Source organism: Orcinus orca, chromosome 12, assembly GCF_937001465.1.
Source record: "Orcinus orca chromosome 12, mOrcOrc1.1, whole genome shotgun sequence".
Classification (NCBI taxonomy): Eukaryota; Metazoa; Chordata; class Mammalia; order Artiodactyla; family Delphinidae; genus Orcinus; species Orcinus orca.
Window position 1 is genome coordinate 56,756,294 of NC_064570.1, and position 21,141 is coordinate 56,777,434.

The 21,141-nt window shown below is 34.6% G+C and overlaps 1 protein-coding gene across 3 annotated transcripts in view; it reads left to right on the plus strand.

Annotated features, from left to right (window-relative positions):
• The window catches only part of ASCC3 (activating signal cointegrator 1 complex subunit 3), a 331,462-nt gene that overhangs the window by 177,404 nt on the left and 132,917 nt on the right, over positions 1–21,141 (plus strand). For all 3 annotated transcript variants that reach the window (XM_033418760.2, XM_033418762.2, XM_004264782.4), the window contains exons 15-17: positions 11,178–11,369; positions 11,677–11,901; positions 18,940–19,059. In XM_033418760.2, the coding sequence (XP_033274651.1) occupies positions 11,178–11,369; positions 11,677–11,901; positions 18,940–19,059 (537 nt within the window). The remainder of the gene's footprint in view (positions 1–11,177; positions 11,370–11,676; positions 11,902–18,939; positions 19,060–21,141) is intronic.

Here is a 21,141-nt window from a genome sequence, read left to right on the forward strand (position 1 = left end):
GTTGAGCTTCTTTTTATGTGCCTGTTGGCCATGGCCATCTTCTTTGGAAAAATGTCTCTTTAGGCCCTTTGCCCATTTTTAATTAGATTATTTGGTTATTTGCTATTGAGTTTAATGAGTTCTTTATATACTTTGGTTATTAACCCCTTATCAGATATATGGTTTGCAAATATTTTTTTCCCATTCTATAGGCTGTGTTTTTACTTTGTCAATTTCTTTTGCTGGGTGAAAGCTTTTTAGTTTGATGTAGTCCCACTTGTTTATTTTTTATTTTGTTGCTTGTGCTTTAGGTGTGATTTTCAAAAACTTATTACCATGACCCATGTCAAGGAGCTTCTTTAGTGAGACCCTTTTTAAGAAACACAGAAAGTAGCATTGGAATTTTATCTTTATTTAAGTAGCCTTGATTGCAGCAATTTTTGTTCCTGTGCTTTAAGATGTATTTTAGAAACATACAATAAATTTCTTAAAACAAGTTTATACATCTTGTTAAAGAACCTTGCTGTTTTGGAAAAGTGTGTATGTTAGAATATTGTTGCTCTCTCATTTGAAAATACTTTAGTAGGAAAACCATTTTAAAAACATACAGATTTTATATGTAAAGATGTCTAATCCCTAGTGGTACAGAGATTTGTATTGATAAAATTTAAAGATCAAAATCACACTTCACAGTGATTTTTTTTTAATTTTTTATTTCAGCATTTATTTTAAAATGGCGAAATGGGTATGAAGAATACAATTTTAGATGCGATTTCTCTTCTACTGATTAGGGTGCTCTCTCTAGAATGCTAACTTGTGTCTGTATAATTGGGTTGTAGTTAATACCAGGGTAGCTCATATGGGAACCAAGACCATCTTTCAAGGATTATAACATGGAACAGGGAACACAGTACTTCTTTCTCCCCAGTTAAAGTACATAATTCGCACAGCTAGAATGACATATGGAAATTGGTTATGGGAATTAGGCTAGTCTGTGTCATTGTGAGTTGACTATATACACATGAACCTCAAACTGTTTTTAGTGGTAGTCACTCAGTGAATACTTACTGAGTGTAAGCTACCTACTAGTCACTATGGTAGATCAATAAGTATCAAGATAGATAAACTCTGCTGTCAACCTGTTTAAAGTGGATTGAGAAAATTGTGTTGTATCAATCAGGATTCATTAAAGGAAACAAACCATTGTTCTATATTTTAAATAGAAAGTAATTTTGTGAAAAGAGGTTAGGTAATTCCTAGAATGTTGATAAGGTTGGAGTTGTAGAAGTCAGGCAACTACCACTGGAACTGTTGAGTTTAAGAACCAGCAGCCATACCATGGTGGTGGTCCAGCATGTAGAAGCTACACCTGCTACTAGATACCTTTCATCATTCATGAACATGCTGGAAAACCAAATTTTGAATATATAGTACATCCATTATACCTTTTAAGCCTCATTTCTCCAAGATTTTGCTTGCCAGCAAAAGAAAACAGCAGAAAATGGTTTCCTCTTCACTTCCATTGCCTAGATCTTGCATGAGTGCATTTAATAAGCAGAATGGATTTTTGTATCCAGTACCCTGACTACAAGAGATCTGGGAAGTACAGATTTTACCTTCTAGCTCATGCAATACAAGAAGGCCTCATTGAAGGAGGTGGACTTGCATGCTGATTAACATTCTTTGCGTTAATTGGGAATGGAAATATATTTTGGAAGAAAAAACGTAGCCGCCCATTTATTTTTATGGAGCTTATGTTCTGGCTGAACAGAAAGATTAACAACTAATTAAATAATTGATTTTAATTACGTTGTATTAAATAATAAAGAGGGATTAAGTGCTAAAAGAAAGTGAAATTGGGAGGACGCTTAGCTAACACAGTGACATTTAAGGTAAGATATGTACACAAAACAAAGGACAGCAGAAGAATGTTCTAGGAAAAGTCTCTGACACCAGAAAAGCAATAGCACATTGAAGGATGTGGATAAAATCAGAGTGACTAAGAAACGCGGAAAATGATGGAGAGTGGTAGATGCCATGCTTATAGCATGAGTCTAATGTTGTAGGCAAGGACCAGATTGTGAGGGCCCTGTTTATCATGTTACAGATTAGGTAATTTATCTTAAAAGAAATGGGTTATGATTAGAGAAGTTTGAGGAAGGGAGTGGCATGTCATTAGCTATATTCCCCTCAACTAATAATATAAAAATAAAATGACAATTTGAGCACACAAAACAAGTAATTTTCCTAACAGAGTTGTGCTTTTAAGAAAGATCACTACACACAGGCAGGGCAGGAGAGAATGGGAATACCAGTTAGAGATGTGGATTCATTGGGGCATATTTAGGAAATAGAATTGATTGACTTGGTAGTTAATGGGGTATGAAGGGTTGAGGAAGAGAGATCTGGAAGTTTTCTGGCTTCTAAAAGATGTCTGGCTTAATATTGTTGAGTGGTTAGTTGGGTCATTTATGAGGAAAAAGTAGTAGAGAAGGATTACTTTGGAGGGAAGGGTACAGATCATGAATTCCATTTGGACGTGCTGAGATGAGCTGCCTGGGATACTTAGAGATGTAGAGTAAGCATCTGGATGGATATGTAAGTCTAATGTATCAGAAGCTCAGTCTGTTTTGGAGTGGGAAAACCATAGGAGTGGATATGAGTCGTAAAAGAGCCTAAGACCAAGTCTTGAGGAATTCTGCTATTTAATGATTAGAGGAGAATGAGCCAGCAGAGGAGCCTCCAAGCACTGGAGTATACCCCGGAGCAAATGTCATAGAGGCCAAGGAAAAGAGCGTTTCAAAGAAAAGAAAGAGATCATCTATACTGACTGCTGCAGGGAGTGGTCAAGTAATGTGAGGGCTGCAAAATACACTGTACTTAGCCACATGGAGGATATTGGTGACCTTATTCAGGGCCTTTTCACTCCCAGAGTGGAGAGCAAAAACTAGATTAAGGTGGCTGATGAATGTAGATTAAAGTGTAAACATCAATTTTGAGAACTTAATTTATATACAAAAGGAAAATGGATAGTATCTAGAAAATATGAAATAGTACTCAGAAAGGTAGACATACTATTTTTCTTTTCAAGGTGGAAGTGATATGCTTATATTCTGTGGAAACTATTCAAGAGAGAGTGAAAAAGGATTGAAATTGATTGATTATTCATATAGGAAAGGAAAGAGACCACAGATAACCTATAAGAGTCCTGAGAATTTTCAAGAGGCATGGGATCCAAAGAAGAAGTAGAGATTTTCCTTAGATAGGAGTTAGGGCACTGCTGTTAAAACAGAAGAGAAAATTAGAAACATGGGTTCTGATGCAAATAGGTTTTAGGTTTATGGCAGGAAGATAAGGAAGCTTCCTGTGACGTATTGTATTTTCCTTGGGAAGTAGTTATTAAGGTCATTCTCTAAGAGTCAAGGATAACCAGGTGGTGAGAAGTTTGTGGAGAGCCAGTCAATGCATAATGTAGACATTGTGAGACATGCGACAACAAACTGACCATAGAGACATCACAGAATTGCTATCCAATGTTAAGGGCTTGTTGAGATTGTGATCATGGATTTAGACTGGTCTCTAGTTGCCCTTGTATGTAATTTTTCTTAAGCATTAGCTACCTTGGGTCATCTGAGTTTGACATTCTGCCAGTCTTACATGGCAAAAGGGCAGATGAGTTTAAGAAATGGGCAGGAATGTGATTAAAATCTCGGACTGTGTTATCTGCACTGGAGAAAGAACCAGAATAAAGACTGGGGCAGGGATGGAGAGGGCGTGCTGCTGATGAATATTAAGAAAGTAGAGGAACTGTGATCTGGAAGTATCATTAACGATAAAGAAAGAGCTTAGAAAAAATTAGTTGGGCATGCTTGACATATAGGAATCTTTGGTCAGAAATTGAGGTGTTTGCACTAGCGATTTTGGTTTTGGAAGTAGTACAGTTGTGGGTTGATGACAGGCCTAGAATACAATTGTTGGTATGGCTAAGATGAGACAGAGGAGATGTCAGTGGAAATGAGGGTGTCAAGGAATTGAAGAGCGAGGGTTTTAGATGTCCACATGGAAAATACTGTCACCGAGGATCATGATAGGAAATGGGATAGACAGAAAGACTAGGAGCCATACGTATGGAGTCTTCATTGGATAAGGTAGGGTAACAGATGACATAGCAGATATACTGAACCTTAAAGGAACAGAGGTTTTTGTAAAAAGTTAGTACAGGCTGACCTGGAAATGGTGAGAGAAAAGAGAGAGATCATCCCCCACCACTTGAAAGATATGCATGGAAAACAAAAGTCCATGGAAAAGAGTCAAGTTTCAGTTAAGGCAGGGTGGGAGATGAGGTTGATTTAGTTTGCTTATTACTGAGTGGCAATTCCAGAGAATAGAGTGAAGAATTTCATACCCTAAGGTGGAGAAATAGTAGAGGAAGTAGGGAACCGACTCAAGAGTGAAGAAGTACCAAGTATTATGGGAACAATAGTATAATAGGGCATTGGTTCCCCATTACCTGTTTCCATGCCAGCTGTCAGAATCAGAGTATCTGGAACTAAGACACTAAAATTTTAACATGATCCTCAGAAGTTCTGATCATAGCTAGATTTTGTTGATCGTGTGAACAGATGGCTAATAGGCCTTATCCTGAGAACAGGGTGGGAGGTATGATGTGTTTCCTTCTGAAAGACTCGTGGAAGACAGAGCATTGCCATTCTTGGCTCTCTTGGTGTGGACGCTAGAGGAGCGATTTCAGATGTCTCGGTGATAAGGGTTTAAAGTGGAATAAGAGCTTTGAAAGAGAGAAAGAGAAAGGATGGGGAAAGATGATACTCCTTAGATCTCTAAACTCCCTTGTCAAAAGATAAGCCAGGTATTGGTTTATGCTCCTAACAATGTAAGCAGGTCCACTAATTAACTTTATAACTTTATTGAATGATAAAAATTGCACATACCAAAGATGAGGACTCTATAATATTTTTTCCGATATTGATAAGGCATACATACTCACTAGTAATTGTGAAAAAAGAATGGTATCATTTGGGAGAAACTATTTGCCTCCTTCTGGTTAAATTTTAGTTTTTATAATGACTGTTAAGTTATTTCTTCCTAATGGATTTGAAATAATCCACATTAAAGCGGACCTTATCAAAATAAATTACCTCAGAAGGCTTACAAAGGTCACTAAATTATTTATGCCGTTTCTTATTGTTCTTTCATGCAGGGTTTGTAACTGAGCTGAAGGTCTTGTGTTACTTCTGTATATTTTTTTGTCTTATGGAGGACAAAAAACTAATTTGTTTCCTTTTAATATCTTCAGTTACTTGCTGTCAGTCTTCGTTCTTTAATCATGTATTTGTGTTAGTTTGGAAGTCAACTTTGGCAAGTGGTTACATTTTATTTTAACCTTATTCATTTTAAAAAGTACTCATACTGATTTTCTGTGTCATAGGTAGGAAAAAGATATGTAAAGTCATGGAAGGAAGCTTGGGGCATGCTTTCACTAGCGGAAAAAAATTTAGTATCCTCTGTGTGCTAATGGATTCTTAGCAGTTGTCCATTCTATTCTAATTTTACTGACAATAAAGCCATGTATGGGAAGTTCACTTGTGACAAGTGGAAATATAAAGACTGAGGAAAACAAGTTTACACAATTCTTCTGCTGCACACCTGACTCCCTTTACCTTTCACAGCTGGTGTTCTTTTGTGCTGAATTTCCATGTATAGAGATACTTTATCCAGTGAGTATAGTATTGGATCTCAGATGGCTTTCTCAGAGAATCCGATGCTCTGTTCAGACAGTGTGAACAGGGTGAATTATACCCCTTCAGTCCTGCAGAGGCCAGCAAAGCCCAGACTCCAGGTATAGCTCACGCTGAAAAAACAGGTGGAAAACAACTACTGTTCTGATACTTGAGGAAGCAGCAGGCATCTTATAATAAGTTTAGCTCCATAACTCATGGTCTTAACCATCTTTCTCCATTGATTTCTCCCAATAAAACTCCTATTAAAAACCTTCTTCCATTTATGTTTCTTTCAAGGGAAGGTTTTATACAAACTGCCATTGTGTGTGTCTGCATGTGAGTTTCAGTATGAAAAAATTGGATTGTGTTAGGCACACTTATGTCTCATACTTTTTTCACTTAGTAATACATCATGGAAATCTTTCCAGATCAACACTGAAAGATCTAATTCATTCTTCTAACAACTGCGTAGTGTGCCCCAGCGTGGACATTATCTTAATTCATTTGCCCAGTCTGTCTCGATGGATACTTTTGTTGTTTCTAATTATGTAGTATTGTAAACAGTGCTGCAGTAAACATCCTTGCTCACACTCTTGGCAGTTGCAGTGATGTCCACTGGGAAAATTCCTGGCAGTGGAATTTATTTATCAACATGGTACATGCATTTAAAATTTTGGTGAATTGAGTGGTCCTGAATTGCCCACTGAAGAGATTGTTCCAACTGACATTTCCTGGAACAGTAACTTCCTCCCACCTAACTTTGCCAGCACTGAACAGCGTTAGAGTTTTTGAGATTATGACAGATTAATAGGCAAAAAAATGGTACTTCATTATTATTTTGACTGGCATTTCTTTATGAGTGAAGCTGAGCATTTTTCATATTTGCCATTTGAATTTCTTTCTCTGTAAATTGCATGTACTGTTCTATGTGTTACAAACATTTTTCCTACTTAATCTTTGATTTTTATTTTTATTAATTTATGAATATTTTTACCATAATGAGATTTTTTTCAGGTTATTTACAGTATTTGGGCTTTGTCTTACTTATAAAGATCACACTCACTTCATCATGATTTCCTCCAGCCCTTTTTTTTTTTTTTTTTTGCGGTACGCAGGCCTCTCACTGTTGTGGCCTCTCCCGTTGCGGAGCGCAGGCTCCGGATGCGCAGGCTCCGGACGCGCAGGCTCCGGACGCGCAGGCTCAGCCGCTCTGCGGCATGTGGGATCTTCCTGGACCAGGGCACGAACCCGTGTCCCCTGCATCGGCAGGCGGACTCTCAACCACTGCGCCACCAGGGAAGCCCTACAGGTTTACTTTTAAGGATGAACTTCAGTATCACTTCCAAGAAATAACGTTTATCTTTTAGTTGAGTTAGTGCATTGATTTACAGATTAAGTTAGTGAGAATTGGTATTTTCACCAAACCAAGTTTTCCCATCTCAAAAGCAAAGCATTTCATTTCATTTCTTGAATGTCCTTCAGCAGTATAATAATGCTTTCTTCATGTAGGTGCTACCTATTTCTTGTTTTTTCTGTTTTTGACGGCTTTTATAAATGTGCTATTTTCTTCCCTTTTATTTTCTAACAAGTTATTGTTTATATACAGAAAGACTTTTTAAAAATATTGATTTGGGGGACTGTCACCTTTCTGAATTCAATCATTATTTTAGTTAGTAGTTTTTAATTAATCCTCAGTTTTCTAAATAAATGTTTATTTCATCTGCAACTAATAATTGCTTTGACCTCTTCTGTTCCAGTATTTCTACTTTTTATTATTTTCTCATGTCTAGTTCCATTGTCTAGGACATTGGTAAGCTGATTGTAAACATCTTTGCCTTGTTCCTAACTTAAATTGATATACGCCTAATGTTTTATGATTCAGTGTGGTTTGAAATCGATGTTTCGTCGCCTCTGCTTATCAAGATTGAATGTGGTCTTTTGTGAGATTTCAGTGCCTGGAGATGATCATACATTTTTTCTCCTTTGACTTATTAATAAATATGTTAATATATTTATAGGTATAGTGCCCTTGCATTCTGGGGTTTAATTTACTTAGTTGTGGTATATTGTTTTAATGCACTGGTGAATTCTGTTTTCTAAAACTCCTTACTATTTGGATTAATATTCTTAAGAGAGATTTCTCTATTGTATTCTGTTTTCTGCTGCTTTATCAGGTTTTAATATCAGTGCTATTACACTGCCTCTGTAAGATTAATTTTTAGACTTCTGTTTCTGTGCTCTAGGGCCTCTTAATAACACTAGAATTAATTTGTCTTTAAAAAGTATGAAAGCCTAGATGTTAGATAGCCTTTACATTTTCTTCCATTGCTTTTATTATAATTTTCTATCACTTTTAATATGAATGTTAGTAACATTTTCCTAGAAAATCATCTGTTCCAAACATTTTTAATGATGGAATATATTGAATTTTTCAGAATACTCTTCTGATTCTTTAAAATTGTGATGTATTTCTGAACACTTCTTTTTCACATTACTAATTTTGTGTCTTTGTGCTTGTGCTGTTGTGCTCGTTTTCCACTATGTATCTCCTTTTAATTAAAGGCTAGACAGTAAATATTTTAAGCCTGCAAACATATGATGTCTGTCACACTCCTCAACTCCCCTATTGTAGCTCAAAATCAGCCATAGACAATATGTAAACAAACTGATATGGCTGTGTTTCAATAAAACTTTATTTACAAAACAGGCAGTTGGCACATAATTTGCCAACTCCTGCTGCCCAGTAATAGACATTGTCTATTTTTATTTTTTTCTTTTAAAATTAGAGTTTTTATGTTTACTTATCAATTTCACATCTTAAAAATCAGATTCTGTTTTAACTTTATTAGGGCATTTCTCCTTTTTTCCTTGGCTTTGTTATATATTTTGTTTTTATAGATTTCTGAATTAGCTGCTTGATTTACTTATTTATTATATTCTTATTTAGTTATAAAAATATTTCAGGTATGATGTTTTCTGAGAGCACAACTTTACTCCATCCTATAAGTTAGGGATGGGGAACAGATCAGGGGGTGCCAGGAGTTGTAAGTGGGGAGGGTTTAACTATAAAGGAATAACAAGAGAATTTAAGGGGGGTAAAGGAACAGTTTTGTATCCTGATTATTATGGTGGTTACACAATTTGAATGTATGCCAAAATTCGTAGGACTGTACACCAAAGTGGAAAGAGAATTTTACTGTATGATAATTTTTTAAATAAGATTTAAAACATACTCATCCCTGGGCCTCCTCCCCAGGATTTCTTGTTTATTTGTCCTGTGAACTAGGCTAGATCACAAATGGCAGATTCAGATTCAAAGACAGTTGAGAATGAACATTCCAGTCTTATTTTAAGATTGTTGTCACTTCATGTCTCTAATGAATCAATAAAAAAGCAATGCACATAAAGCAATTATACTCCAATAAAGTTGTTAAAAAAGTATTAAATATGCTTCATAATTAAAAAACAAAAAAGCAATGCACAGAATGTGAGCAGGAATAGAGACAAAGGCGAAGTGACTCCTGGCACTTCTTGGTTGCTTACAGAGAACAAGCTGGTTGAACCCACCTGGGCAGAGTTGGAGGTGATGTGTCAGCACCCCATGATCTACCTGCTACATTATAAGAATATTTTTCACCGCAGTTACATATTTCCTGCGTTCAGCTTCTTGCTATGTCATTGGTGTCACAAGCCAAGTCTTACCTCAACTGGATGTTGACTGAGAATCTGCATTTATAACAAGCACATCAGGATATTCCAGTGCAGGGGTTCACGGACAGCAGATTCACCCAAAACAAAGAGCCATCCAGCAGTATGATTTTTTTTCCGTCTGTCTCCAAGCAGTATTTTTTAGTTTCCTCTGTTAGCTCTGAATGTTCACTCATGAATATTAGCGAAGAAATGAAGTAGGCGAAGTAGGCAAAGTCTTCTACTTTGACCCCACTAGGGAGCTCTGTTATATACTAACAAATACTCCATAACGTGGAGCCCGTATCTGTGAGACCGACAATAACACACGTCTGAAAAGATGGAAGTTAAGGCAATATGATCCAAATGTAGTTAATAATAAAGTATATTTATACACTTACTTCTAAGAGGCTGACCACACGGCACAAAAATGAAATAATACCCTTCCCTTGAAACTTAATGAAGATAACTTTTTTGTGTATATGTGTATTTTGCTTGGGACTCAACAAGGCTCAAAATTCTAAGTTGTTATTTACTTGGCTGGCCACTAGATGGTGGGGTTTGTTAATGTTTTCCCTTCCATTTTATATCTGTAGCAGATTTCATGGAGTGCAGTTTTCTTAGATCATTTTCTTAGTTAATTATTATTAATTTAGAAGTTTAAAATATTAAGTGACCTTAGAGATAATCAGTGTGACTGTACTAGAACCCCATTCCCTGCCAGTGTAGTGCCCCTTACGTGAAAACTGTGGAAAACGCTGTTTCAAAAGAAGCTATCAAGATGTTGATCGTGAAATTTTCAGAGCAGTAGCAAATAAGCACAGAATGTGATGCCCAAACAGAAGCTTTGACTATATGGACACTTTTGTTAATCCATAGTCTTTAATTTTGCAGAAAAGAATTTCCCCGTTGTACAGTGAGTCGTCAGTGAATTTTGTAAGATCTGCTGTGGCACTCATACAGATTGCAGATAAGTGGACCATATCCCACATCTGAGGTCAGACCAGGCCAAAGAACAGACCTCAGAAGCGAAGTTAGTATATTCAGGGCAGATGTAAAGTTGAGGAGCTAAGACAGGTGACCGGTGCCCTCCTGTTAGAGATCAGCAGGAACACAGGTGTTGGGGAAGCACAGTTGGGTTTATTGGCTCTTACTATGAGAAGGAGCGCATGTCCCGTGGAACCAGGGGCATCTCAGTAAGAGGGAAAGGCTTCCAAGGCAATGGGTCTGGAACAGAAAGTGTAAAGACCCTGAGGCAGGTGTGGATTTGTCAAAAAAAAAAAAAAAAAAAAGGGTTGGGGGGCACTTAGAGAAAAAGCCAGCTCTTGTGTCTGGCCTGAGTAAGTAAGTGAGGTTCAGGAATGGGAATGATTTCTGTAGGTCTTGCATCCTAAGGACTCTGGCCTTTACTCTGAATGAGTTGGAAGCCACTGAGATTTATGCTTATTTTTAATAGAGTTTTTTTGAAAGGATAGGAAGCAGGTAATACTGATTGATTGCAAGAAGAGGACACCTGAGTGAAAGAGACACTTGCTTTTACCTTCTTTCCTTTTGGATTTTGTGCCATGTTCAGGGTTACCTATTTTTTAAGATAGAAGAAATAAAATTTTTAATGATTTTGTATAAAACATTATATACTAAGACTTAGTAAGACCTTAAGATACTTAAAAATAATTCTGTGCTCTCTTTGATAAACTCATTCAAGAGACGATAAATAACAATTGCTTTTAAATGCTAAATAACACTTTTATGTTTTGTTGATATCTACTCTAGGTGCAAAAGTCAAGAAATAAACAAGTACGGGAATTATTTCCAGATGGTTTTAGTATTCATCATGCAGGAATGCTTCGGCAGGACCGAAATTTGGTTGAAAGCTTGTTTTTTAATGGGCATATCAAAGTCCTCGTCTGTACAGCTACATTAGCCTGGGGTGTCAATCTTCCTGCTCATGCTGTTATTATTAAGGTGAGAGCTTACCTTCCTTTGCGCATGGATTTGTGGTATCTTAAAACAAACCTGTGGATTGATTTATTTGAAAATATTGATTTGGCTGCTTCAGTGACTTTGAATGTTATTTATATAAGGTCAGAGCTGTATTCTCCAAAAGAATCTAGTTTATATTGTGAAAATTTAACGCTATCACAGATGATGAAAGGATTAGTTAAAGTACACTTTTGAGATCTTGCCATATTTGCCTAATTTCAGTATTCAGCTCATCAGGATTATATTTGTGTGTGTTTATGTAAATTTTTATTAACTTTTCCTCATCTAGGGAACACAAATATATGCTGCAAAAAGAGGCTCCTTTGTTGACCTTGGAATTTTAGATGTCATGCAGATATTTGGTCGAGCTGGAAGACCACAATTTGACAAATTTGGGGAAGGAATCATCATAACAACCCATGATAAACTCAGCCATTACCTCTCTTTGCTCACTCAACAAAACCCAATTGAGAGTCAGTTTCTGGAAAGCCTTGCAGATAACCTAAATGCAGAGGTAAGATCTAATGAGTTAAAGGTTGGAATAGAATCATCAGCTTCAAGAATGACCAAGAAAAATAGAGTTTGAGTTGATTGCTATTTCATGATATTTAATAATACATTTTATTTCATATGCAGTCATAAGACACAAGAGGTGGAATGGCAATATTATTGATGAGTTCAGAGCAATATAGAATGCAAATGATTAACTGATAAGAACTCATTGCTTAAAGACTATACTTTTAAATCATGAGGTTTTGTTATAGGACAGAAATCTAACCAAAGCTATACAAACTGGGGAAACAGACATAGCAATAACAACAACTATATTTGTCCTGCACTTCAATAAAGTTTATTATGAAGTATTTTATAAAGTTTTTATAAGGTTAATAATGCTCTTCTGTCTTAGATCATTTGATTAACTTTGTTATAGAAAATATGATTGCTTAAATTGAGCTACAATATTATAGTTTATTTCATGTGTGATGTGTGTTTGTGTTGATATTTTGTTTTTTGGTTTTTTTTACTCAGGATTACTTTTATTGTTTTAATTCTAGAATTTTCAACCATAGCAACCATTCACAAATAGTTATAGGTTAGCTTTACATATAAAACCTTCCAGTAAATACTCTGGAGAAGAGCAAGCACATATGAGTTTAGTCCCTATACTTTAAGATCTTAAAATAAAATTATCACAATAACTTATGTTGACCACCTTTCTGCCATTGTGTAAAATAATATTTTTGTTATACCTTTCATTTTCAGAAATATGTCTTTAAGGCCAAATTTTACTGGACCCTATCAGAATTCTGAGTGACATCACATGTTAGGAATTCAGTTAGGCTCAAACATTTACATTAAAAAGCCACAGTCAAGATAAACCTTGACATTTTAATAGACTACTAAAAAGAAAATTATTTCCTTTTCTTGGAGGTACAAACATAACACTTTCCACTAATAAGACTCTGTAGATAAGAAATTAATGTCACAGGTGACTTGTATAGTCACCATTATTGTGTTAAGATTTAAATAGCAGACCCTGGAAGCCTAGATAACATCTTAACTGGTAAAGAGGATGAACATTCTTAAGAGTCTGTGTGTCAAACAATCAAATACGGTTTTGCTGTTTTCACTGCATTTTTAATTGTTGCTCTGTCATCCAACACTTTCCTACTTCTTTCCTATATCCCTTCTTACCATTAAAGTTGACTCAATTTTTTAAAGTAGGTGGGATATAACTATTAAATAAATGAATAAGTGAAATATTTGAACTGAAATATTACAGAAATTTCACTTATATTCTATTCATGTTATTTAGAAGTCTTTTTAGAGGATGAAAAACACACTCAGTATGCAGTTTCCTCTGTTTTAAGGAGTATATAGTCCAAAAGGGAGAAAAAGACACAAAAACACAGTGCAATAATGTTGGTGAGTAATAAGTTCTAAAGAAGGATTCAGTAGAAGGAGAAAATACTTTTGGCCCCAGCTTATCAGGAAAGGCTTTGTTCATGAAGGTGGTAAATCTAGGTTCAGAAGATTAGGTAAGGTTTAGAAGATCTAGTTGGAAGTTAGAAAAAAATCATGAAAGATGCTGGTTTCTAGTAGCATAATTACAAGAAAGTGAAAATGATTAGGAAATGAATTATGATATTAGGCATATCTCCAAAGGAAATATATCTCAGTTTCAATCCTCATTACCTACTATGATGGCATGGTTTAAATAATTAGGTCTTGGTCATGGGTCACCAGTATCTATGATGGATTAGTCTAATGTACAAAGATAGTAATAGTAATCCTTCAGTGGACTGAGGACGCACAAACCTGCTGGGTGCTTTTTGTATATTCTCTCAGTACTGCTACTAAGGAGATATTATTGTCCTCAGAGAGATAGGTAACTGACCGAAGGTCATTCAAGTACTAACCTTTGGAGCTAGTATTCAAACGCAGGTCTTTTTAACTACAAACTTAGTCTTCTTATTATAGCCTAGATTTCTGATATATAAAATATAGTAACTTAAAGGTGAATACATTTCTCTATATTAATCAACCTACCATTTGCCTTCTTCTAAGACCAGGACTAAATATTTTCCAAAATGGTAGTAATAATTTCTCTGACTTACAATAAAAAGCAAGGCTGTTTTTTTGTTTGTTTGTTTGCAGTACGTGGGCCTCTCACTGTTGTGGCCTCTCCCGTTGCGGAGCACAGGCTCCAGACGCGCAGGCTCAATGGCCATAGCTTACAGGCCCAGCCGCTCCGTGGCATGTGGGATCTTCCGGGACCGGGGCACGAACCCGTGTCCCCTGCATCAGCAGGCAGTCTCTCAACCACTGCGCCACCAGGGAAGCCCAGCAAGGCTGTTTTATACAATTTTTCTAGAAAAACATTTCAAGAAAGACTACATCTTTGTAAACTTAGAATTATTTTCCTTGATAGCTTTTTGTAAGTGGTAAATTAAACACAAAATGGTGATGTTTTTGTACAAAAGACACAGGTGAGTAAAATACTTCTCTGGTCTTCAAGAAATTCTTTTTCTTAGGGACTATAATAAAATAAATGAAACTATTTGGTCAAGCCCTGAGAAATTAAAAATCAATTGTAGCCCATAGATTCACCTCATATTCATAAAATACTTATTAGAGTTTGTCATTTTCAGAAATGTCAACTAACTGTAATGATAATTCCATTTAATGCCATAAATGGCGTTCAAATAATGAAACATATACCCTGAAATTTTTAGGTAATATGGTGAAGTATAGCCATTGCTAAAATTTCTTTATCATATTTTGTCTACTAGACTAGCTCCCATTTAAAGTAAATTTTCTTCTTAGGGAAACAAACTCCCTTAAATTATAGTTGAGTGTGAAATTAAATTTGGTAATCTGTGGAAGCCAAGTGTGAAATTAGTTTATAAAATGAATGTGTGCTATGCTCTTAAGGTAATGGATTTTTAAGTCTTTAGACTCCGAAAATCTTTGCAAGACTGTACAGCAGCAGTGATCAACATCAAGGTCACGTTAGATTAGGAATGTTGCCCATACTAATATCTTTGATAACACTAGTTTAGAACTGGAGAAAGTATCATATTAAGGTATCATTTTAATGCAGACATTTTATGAGACATCTTTGCTGATTGATGCCTAATGGGGCTGACTCCTGAATGCTAATTAATGCCAAAGCTCACAAGTCCCAGCCCTGTATAAAGCCTCTTAATTTTGCACTGAGAGAAACACTGAAGCATGTTTGAGGCTTATTAAAATTTATTCAGCAGACATTACTGGGTATTGTTTCACGGTTTCACCTGTGAAACCGTTCTCTCATAGGTGACATTAATTTCTTACGTATTCTGTGCCAGTCCCCTATGGTCCATACTTTAAAATGTATTAATCTTTCTATAATCTTACGTACATTCTTTATTCAGAGTTCCTTCCATCTCCGCAGGACATAGTACAAACACTTTGTCCTTGGATTTAAGGCCTCAGCAGTCTGACACCTTCTCAGTTCTGGCTCTGGTTACTTTCTAGCACAGGTCTTCTGCTCTAGACAGTCCCTTACTCTACTCACGTCACCTATAAAGTACCAGTCTTCCCATGTATAAAATAGGAATAATATCACTAGATTGTTGTGAAAATTTAACAGACACCTGTGCCAAGTTGTTATTCGGTACAGAATTGTAGCAGTTACATTATCTTATAGTCCCTTTATCCTCAGCCCCAATCGTACTTACTACCCGCACTCAAATTTTAGTGGAATAGGTAAATGAATGGTGGCATAAATGGTGTTTTCATACAGTTACTAAAGGGGTTTGTGTATACATATGTATTTATATACACATGATTATTATATTTGCTTGTTTAGTTTTATATGATTTCAAATAACTTTTTGAAAAACACATGCAAATAAACAATTAAGATAACCTTAATGACTAAAGTTTAAATAGGTAAATTAGATACAAAGTGATACTTTGAGCCTTACTTCTAAATTACCAGATTTGGGGTAGTTTTTTTTCCCCCCTCTTTTACTTAGAGCATAAAGCTGTATTACACTATATACTAATGGCACTTTTATAAGTTTCACATGTTAGGTGTTTTTCTTTCAAAGCATTTTTGAATAGGTATTATGTCCTAGGCACTGTGGGTAATGGTTTCATAGATGTCATCTTAATTCGTTACATGTATACCACCTATAAGACTATAGACTTCCTGAGAGCAGGAACCATGCTCTATTTATTGCCATATCCATTGTACTTTATACTTTACATAGTGCAGTCTTGTTACTGACTTCCTATATGATTACTGAGATGAATGAATAAATTTCAGAGAGATACTGTGAAAAATACTTGTTTTATAAAAGGCTCCTGTACTAAGTAGCCACTAGACCACAAATATTTGCAAGTAAATTTTTGTTTTTGTCACTAGGTGGCATTCAAAGATTAATCTCACAATATAATGTACCATTATAAATTTACATTCATTTTTCTGAGTAGTCTTTTCCTTTTTGGTGAACATTTGGGAGACTTGCATTACTTGATCCAGTTTTTGGTACCTACCTACTTCATCTTTTCCTTTATTCTTCTCACTACCTGGCAATAGGTAATTATTATTGTTAATTTACTGAGTCTGATTTTGAAAGTATAATAATAGCAAGCTTATTTTATCCTTTATAAAATTTTCTACTCTTAGGAGTTGTGTGGTGTTATTTTAAAATATCTGTAAGTCATAAGGGGATTAACACAATTTGGCTGTCAAATAATAGAATCACAAATGGAGGACGCTGTCGGATTTTTAGCCATATCATCAAACTAGTTTCCTTTGCCTAAGCAGACTAGAAAATGTTTAACTGTGTTACTTGTTAATATTTAGGAAGTGTTGTAGAACTAACTCCTTAGCTAAATTTTAGTTCTTGTTACTCTTTATTTTGTAGAAACTCTTACAGTTCACATTTTAGGAAGTGTATGTTTACTTATATTGTGGGTGGTTTAGTCATTTGTAAGTACATTAATGTAAATTTATTTTTTCCTTATATTGTATTTACTTATATTGTGGGTGGTTTAGTCATTTGTAAATACATTAATGTAAATTTATTTTTTCCCTATATTGTATTTACTTATATTGTGGGTGGTTTAGTCATTTGTAGGTACATTAATGTAAATTTATTTTTTCCTTATATTGTATTTACTTATATTGTGGGTGGTTTAGTCATTTGTAGGTACATTAATGTAAATTTATTTTTTCCAGCTTTACGAAGATATAATTGACATGTGACATTGCAAGTTTAAGTTGTACAATGCAGTAATTTGACACACATATGTATTTGTGAAATGTTTACCACAATAAAGTTAGTAAACACATCCTTCACCTCACATAATAACCATTTTGTTTTGTTGTTATGATGGGAGCATTAAAGCTCTACTCTTATATCAACTTTCAAGTACACAGTACAGTATGATTAACTGCAGTCACCATGCTGTACGTTAGATCCCCAGAACTTACTCATCTTATGCCTAAAAGTTTGTACCCTTTAACCAACATCTCCTCATGTCCCCTACCCCTCAACTCCTGGCTACCTCCTTTCTGTTCTTTGTTTCTTTGAGTTCGATGTTTTCAGATTATTTGTATAAGGGAGATCATACAGTATTTGTCTTTCTCTGTCTGACGTATTTCAAGATAGTGTAATTTTTAAAGTAGATAGAATCTGCCTTACCATTTATTTACTTTTGGTCTTTTTTTTTTAAGGACAAATAGTATGGTGTAATATTGCTATATGTCATCTTCAACTAACTAAAGATATCTAAGCATTCTCATACCTATTTTACAAAATTAGTTATACAGAATTTAAATTATAATATGGGAATAAAGCAAACATTAAGGTTTATATTTTCTTTACTATTTAGTACTAAAATAAGGGGATTTATTTTTCCTTCTTTTCTCCTAAAATTTGGTTATTTAGGTAGGGGTCATCACTTCTCCTTTGATTAAAGTATTAAGAGGTTAAAAAAAAAATTTTCAGTTACAGATTCAGGAAAAATTATTCAACTGTGAAGTTTCACAACTTGGATAAATTTGTTAATTAAAATGAACACTCTAAGTATAAAAGCACAATGACTGCATATAGATCCAGTGGCTAAAGAAATGTATTTTTAAAACTTTTCACTGCAATTCTGGCTTAAGGTCATTTTCTAACAATTCCCTTTATTACACAGATTTTATATGTTATTATTGTGTTTTAAAATAATTAACCTTTGGTTTCATTAAATTAGCATGTTATAAAGCTACATTAAAATGCTATGTTAAAAATTATATTTTCTTTCAGAATATAATCTAAAGAATTACCGTGTTTATTATAATTCAAAAGTATAAATATCTGTTTTTTCCATAGGTTGTTTTAAGTTTACCAATAAAAAATTAAAACCACTCCCTGTTCTTGTATGATCTTTTTAAAGTGTATATATTATTAATATGTATAAATCCCAATAAAATATGATTTTGTTTTATGCAAAAATTACTGCATTTACCATTGTATTTATATTATATATTTATACTAGCTATGCTGCAAATGGGTATCTTTAGAGGAAAAAACTACTAATGTTATGCTCTTTGTGATTTTGGTAATGACAGTATACAAAATCACAACAAAGAGGGATAGAATCAGCAATATTATGTTGTTTTGATTGTGGTGCAGTCACATTTAAAACTGTCAGTAATGTTGTCACATAAAATGAAACCAAAATTTAAAAGAAGAAAAATTAATGAATACCAAAATGTTTATAATACTATATGGAATTAAATTCAAATGGGAAGACTAATCAAATGCCATAATAATAAGTAAAGTTTGGGAATATAGCATTTCTAATGTACTGTTCTCAATTAAATGAGGCAGGACTAATTTTTAATTAATTGGAGAAACATCATGTCCAATAATTGTGCTTACCTTCTTTTAAATACAGCATAATGATGTATTTTAATAACTTAACTTTCAACAAAATGGTCTTTGATGTAATGTTTATATTCAACTTTAACGCATTAGTTTAACTTTCGTTATATTTTTGATTTGCAGATTGCTCTGGGAACAGTTACTAACGTGGAAGAAGCAGTGAAGTGGATAAGTTACACTTATCTTTATGTACGGATGAGAGCAAATCCATTAGTGTATGGCATCAGTCACAAGGCTTATCAGGTAGAAAACTCATTTACTAAAAAAAAGTCAGACCTCCTTTTTAGTTCTGTAATCCTTTCATGATATGAGGATAAATATTTGCTACTTCTGCTCATCTGAAAAGATTTAGGTACCTGGAAGAAAAACAAAGAGCTTTAATCTTTTTTAGAAAATACTAAGGAAAATTAAATTTGTCCCTGGTAATTATTTCACTTTCTTTATATATCTTTTCCACTGATCTTTATGTTATTATCAATTTACTGCTCAGATAAGTTTCCATTTGATATTAGTATCTTGCTATGTTTTTTTGTTGTTGTTGTTTTTTTGTTTTTTTTTTTTTTGCTATGTTTTTTTAACTATATTTTTTAAATTTAGTTTTTAGAATAAACCAGACATGAGGAACCTTACAAAGCACTTTTAATGATAGGCTTATATTATATACAGTATATTCTTCTTATCAAGTCCTTCTAAGTCTTTGTTGCTAAATTAAAAGATAGCATTAATGAGTTACTATCTTAACAGTTTGGAGGCTGGATCAGTTCTGCTGTGCACATAGACTGAGAATCAGATGCATGTGGTCACAGCTCTTCCTATAAACTTCACAGCTCTGTGGTCCACATAGCTTACAGATTCTGTGAGATCTTGTCTTTTCTTTAAACTCTGCTTTATACCCTGTAAATGCTTCCTAATTACAGGTAAAATCCAGTTGTTGTCTAATGAAAATACAATTTCACCACCATCATATCGATATTCATTAGTGTTAAATCAAAATTAGCAAAGAAGTTGAATTTAACTTGGAATTATAGTTTTCCTCTATTTACTAATAATGATAATTTTGTATGTGTGTGTGTGTTCCATTTTGTATCAAAGCAGTTGCCTATCTTTTTTTTATCTTTCCTTTTCCTATACAGTAACTTTGACCATGGGAAAATTGAAACTTAAGATTTAGGAGGGAAAAAAAAGAAGAAAAATAGCAGCAGCAACTAGTTATGAAGCTGTTCATCTGAAATCATTTGGTTTTTATACTTAGGTTTACTGTAGATGGGGGAATTCAACTACCTTTATTCTTCTCAGTTAAAATATGTGCTAATCTTCAAATAGATATCTTTTACAACCAGATCGCTCTCAGTTATAAAATGTAGGTGTATTGTAACCTGTACCTTTATAAATTTTAAAGAATAAGGCACTAGCTATTCTTCCCCTTTTTTTTTTTTTTTTTTTTTTTTTTTGAGGTACGCGGCCTCTCACTGTTGTGGCCTCTCCCGTTGCGGACCATAGGCTCCAGACACGCAGGCTCAGTGGCCATGGCTCACGGGCCCAGCCGCACCGTGGCATGTGGGATCTTCCCAGACTAGGACACGAACCCGTGTCCCCTGCATCGGCAGGCAGACTCTCAACCACTGCGCCACCAGGGAAGCCCGGCACTAGCTATTCTTATTACAAATGTGGGTTTTGTGAAAAGAGTCAATGGCACTATGAAAATATTCTGAAGGGGTAAAGGAAGACCAAACACAACATGTATTTTTTCATGGGCTAAGGCATATCAAATCTTGGGACAAGATAAACACATCAATTGATTTTTGTTTACGTACCAGATTAATATTGGAAGTCATTTTTTTATAATTTTCTAGTGTAAAAAGTGGGTTTTTTTCCTTTCTGAGATACAAAGTTTTATAACCTTCACAGTTCAGATAATCTTACCTTCTTATTTTTTTGACCTAAGTGTTTTTTATTACTCAGAAAGAATGTGTAGCCACAAGACTCATGTGAATTAACACAGATCATGTAGTTTAATTCTTTTTAATGGTTTAATAATATGTGATTAATAAAATGGTTTCATAAGATGAGCCTGAAATATACAGTATGTTACCTACAGGAAATATTTAAGACTTTTTGTATTTGCTAATGTGACTGGATTCCATCTTATTTCCCTACAGTTGATTTTCCTTTGTCTCATTATGATTTGCTCATTTATTTTAGCTATATTTGATGCATGAATAAGCTGCCATAAAAATCTAAGTCAGAACAAGTGGTAGGAGTATTAACTCATATTAATTGATTTCTAAAGTATTTTATACTTCCCCCTCCCCCTTTAAAGGTCAT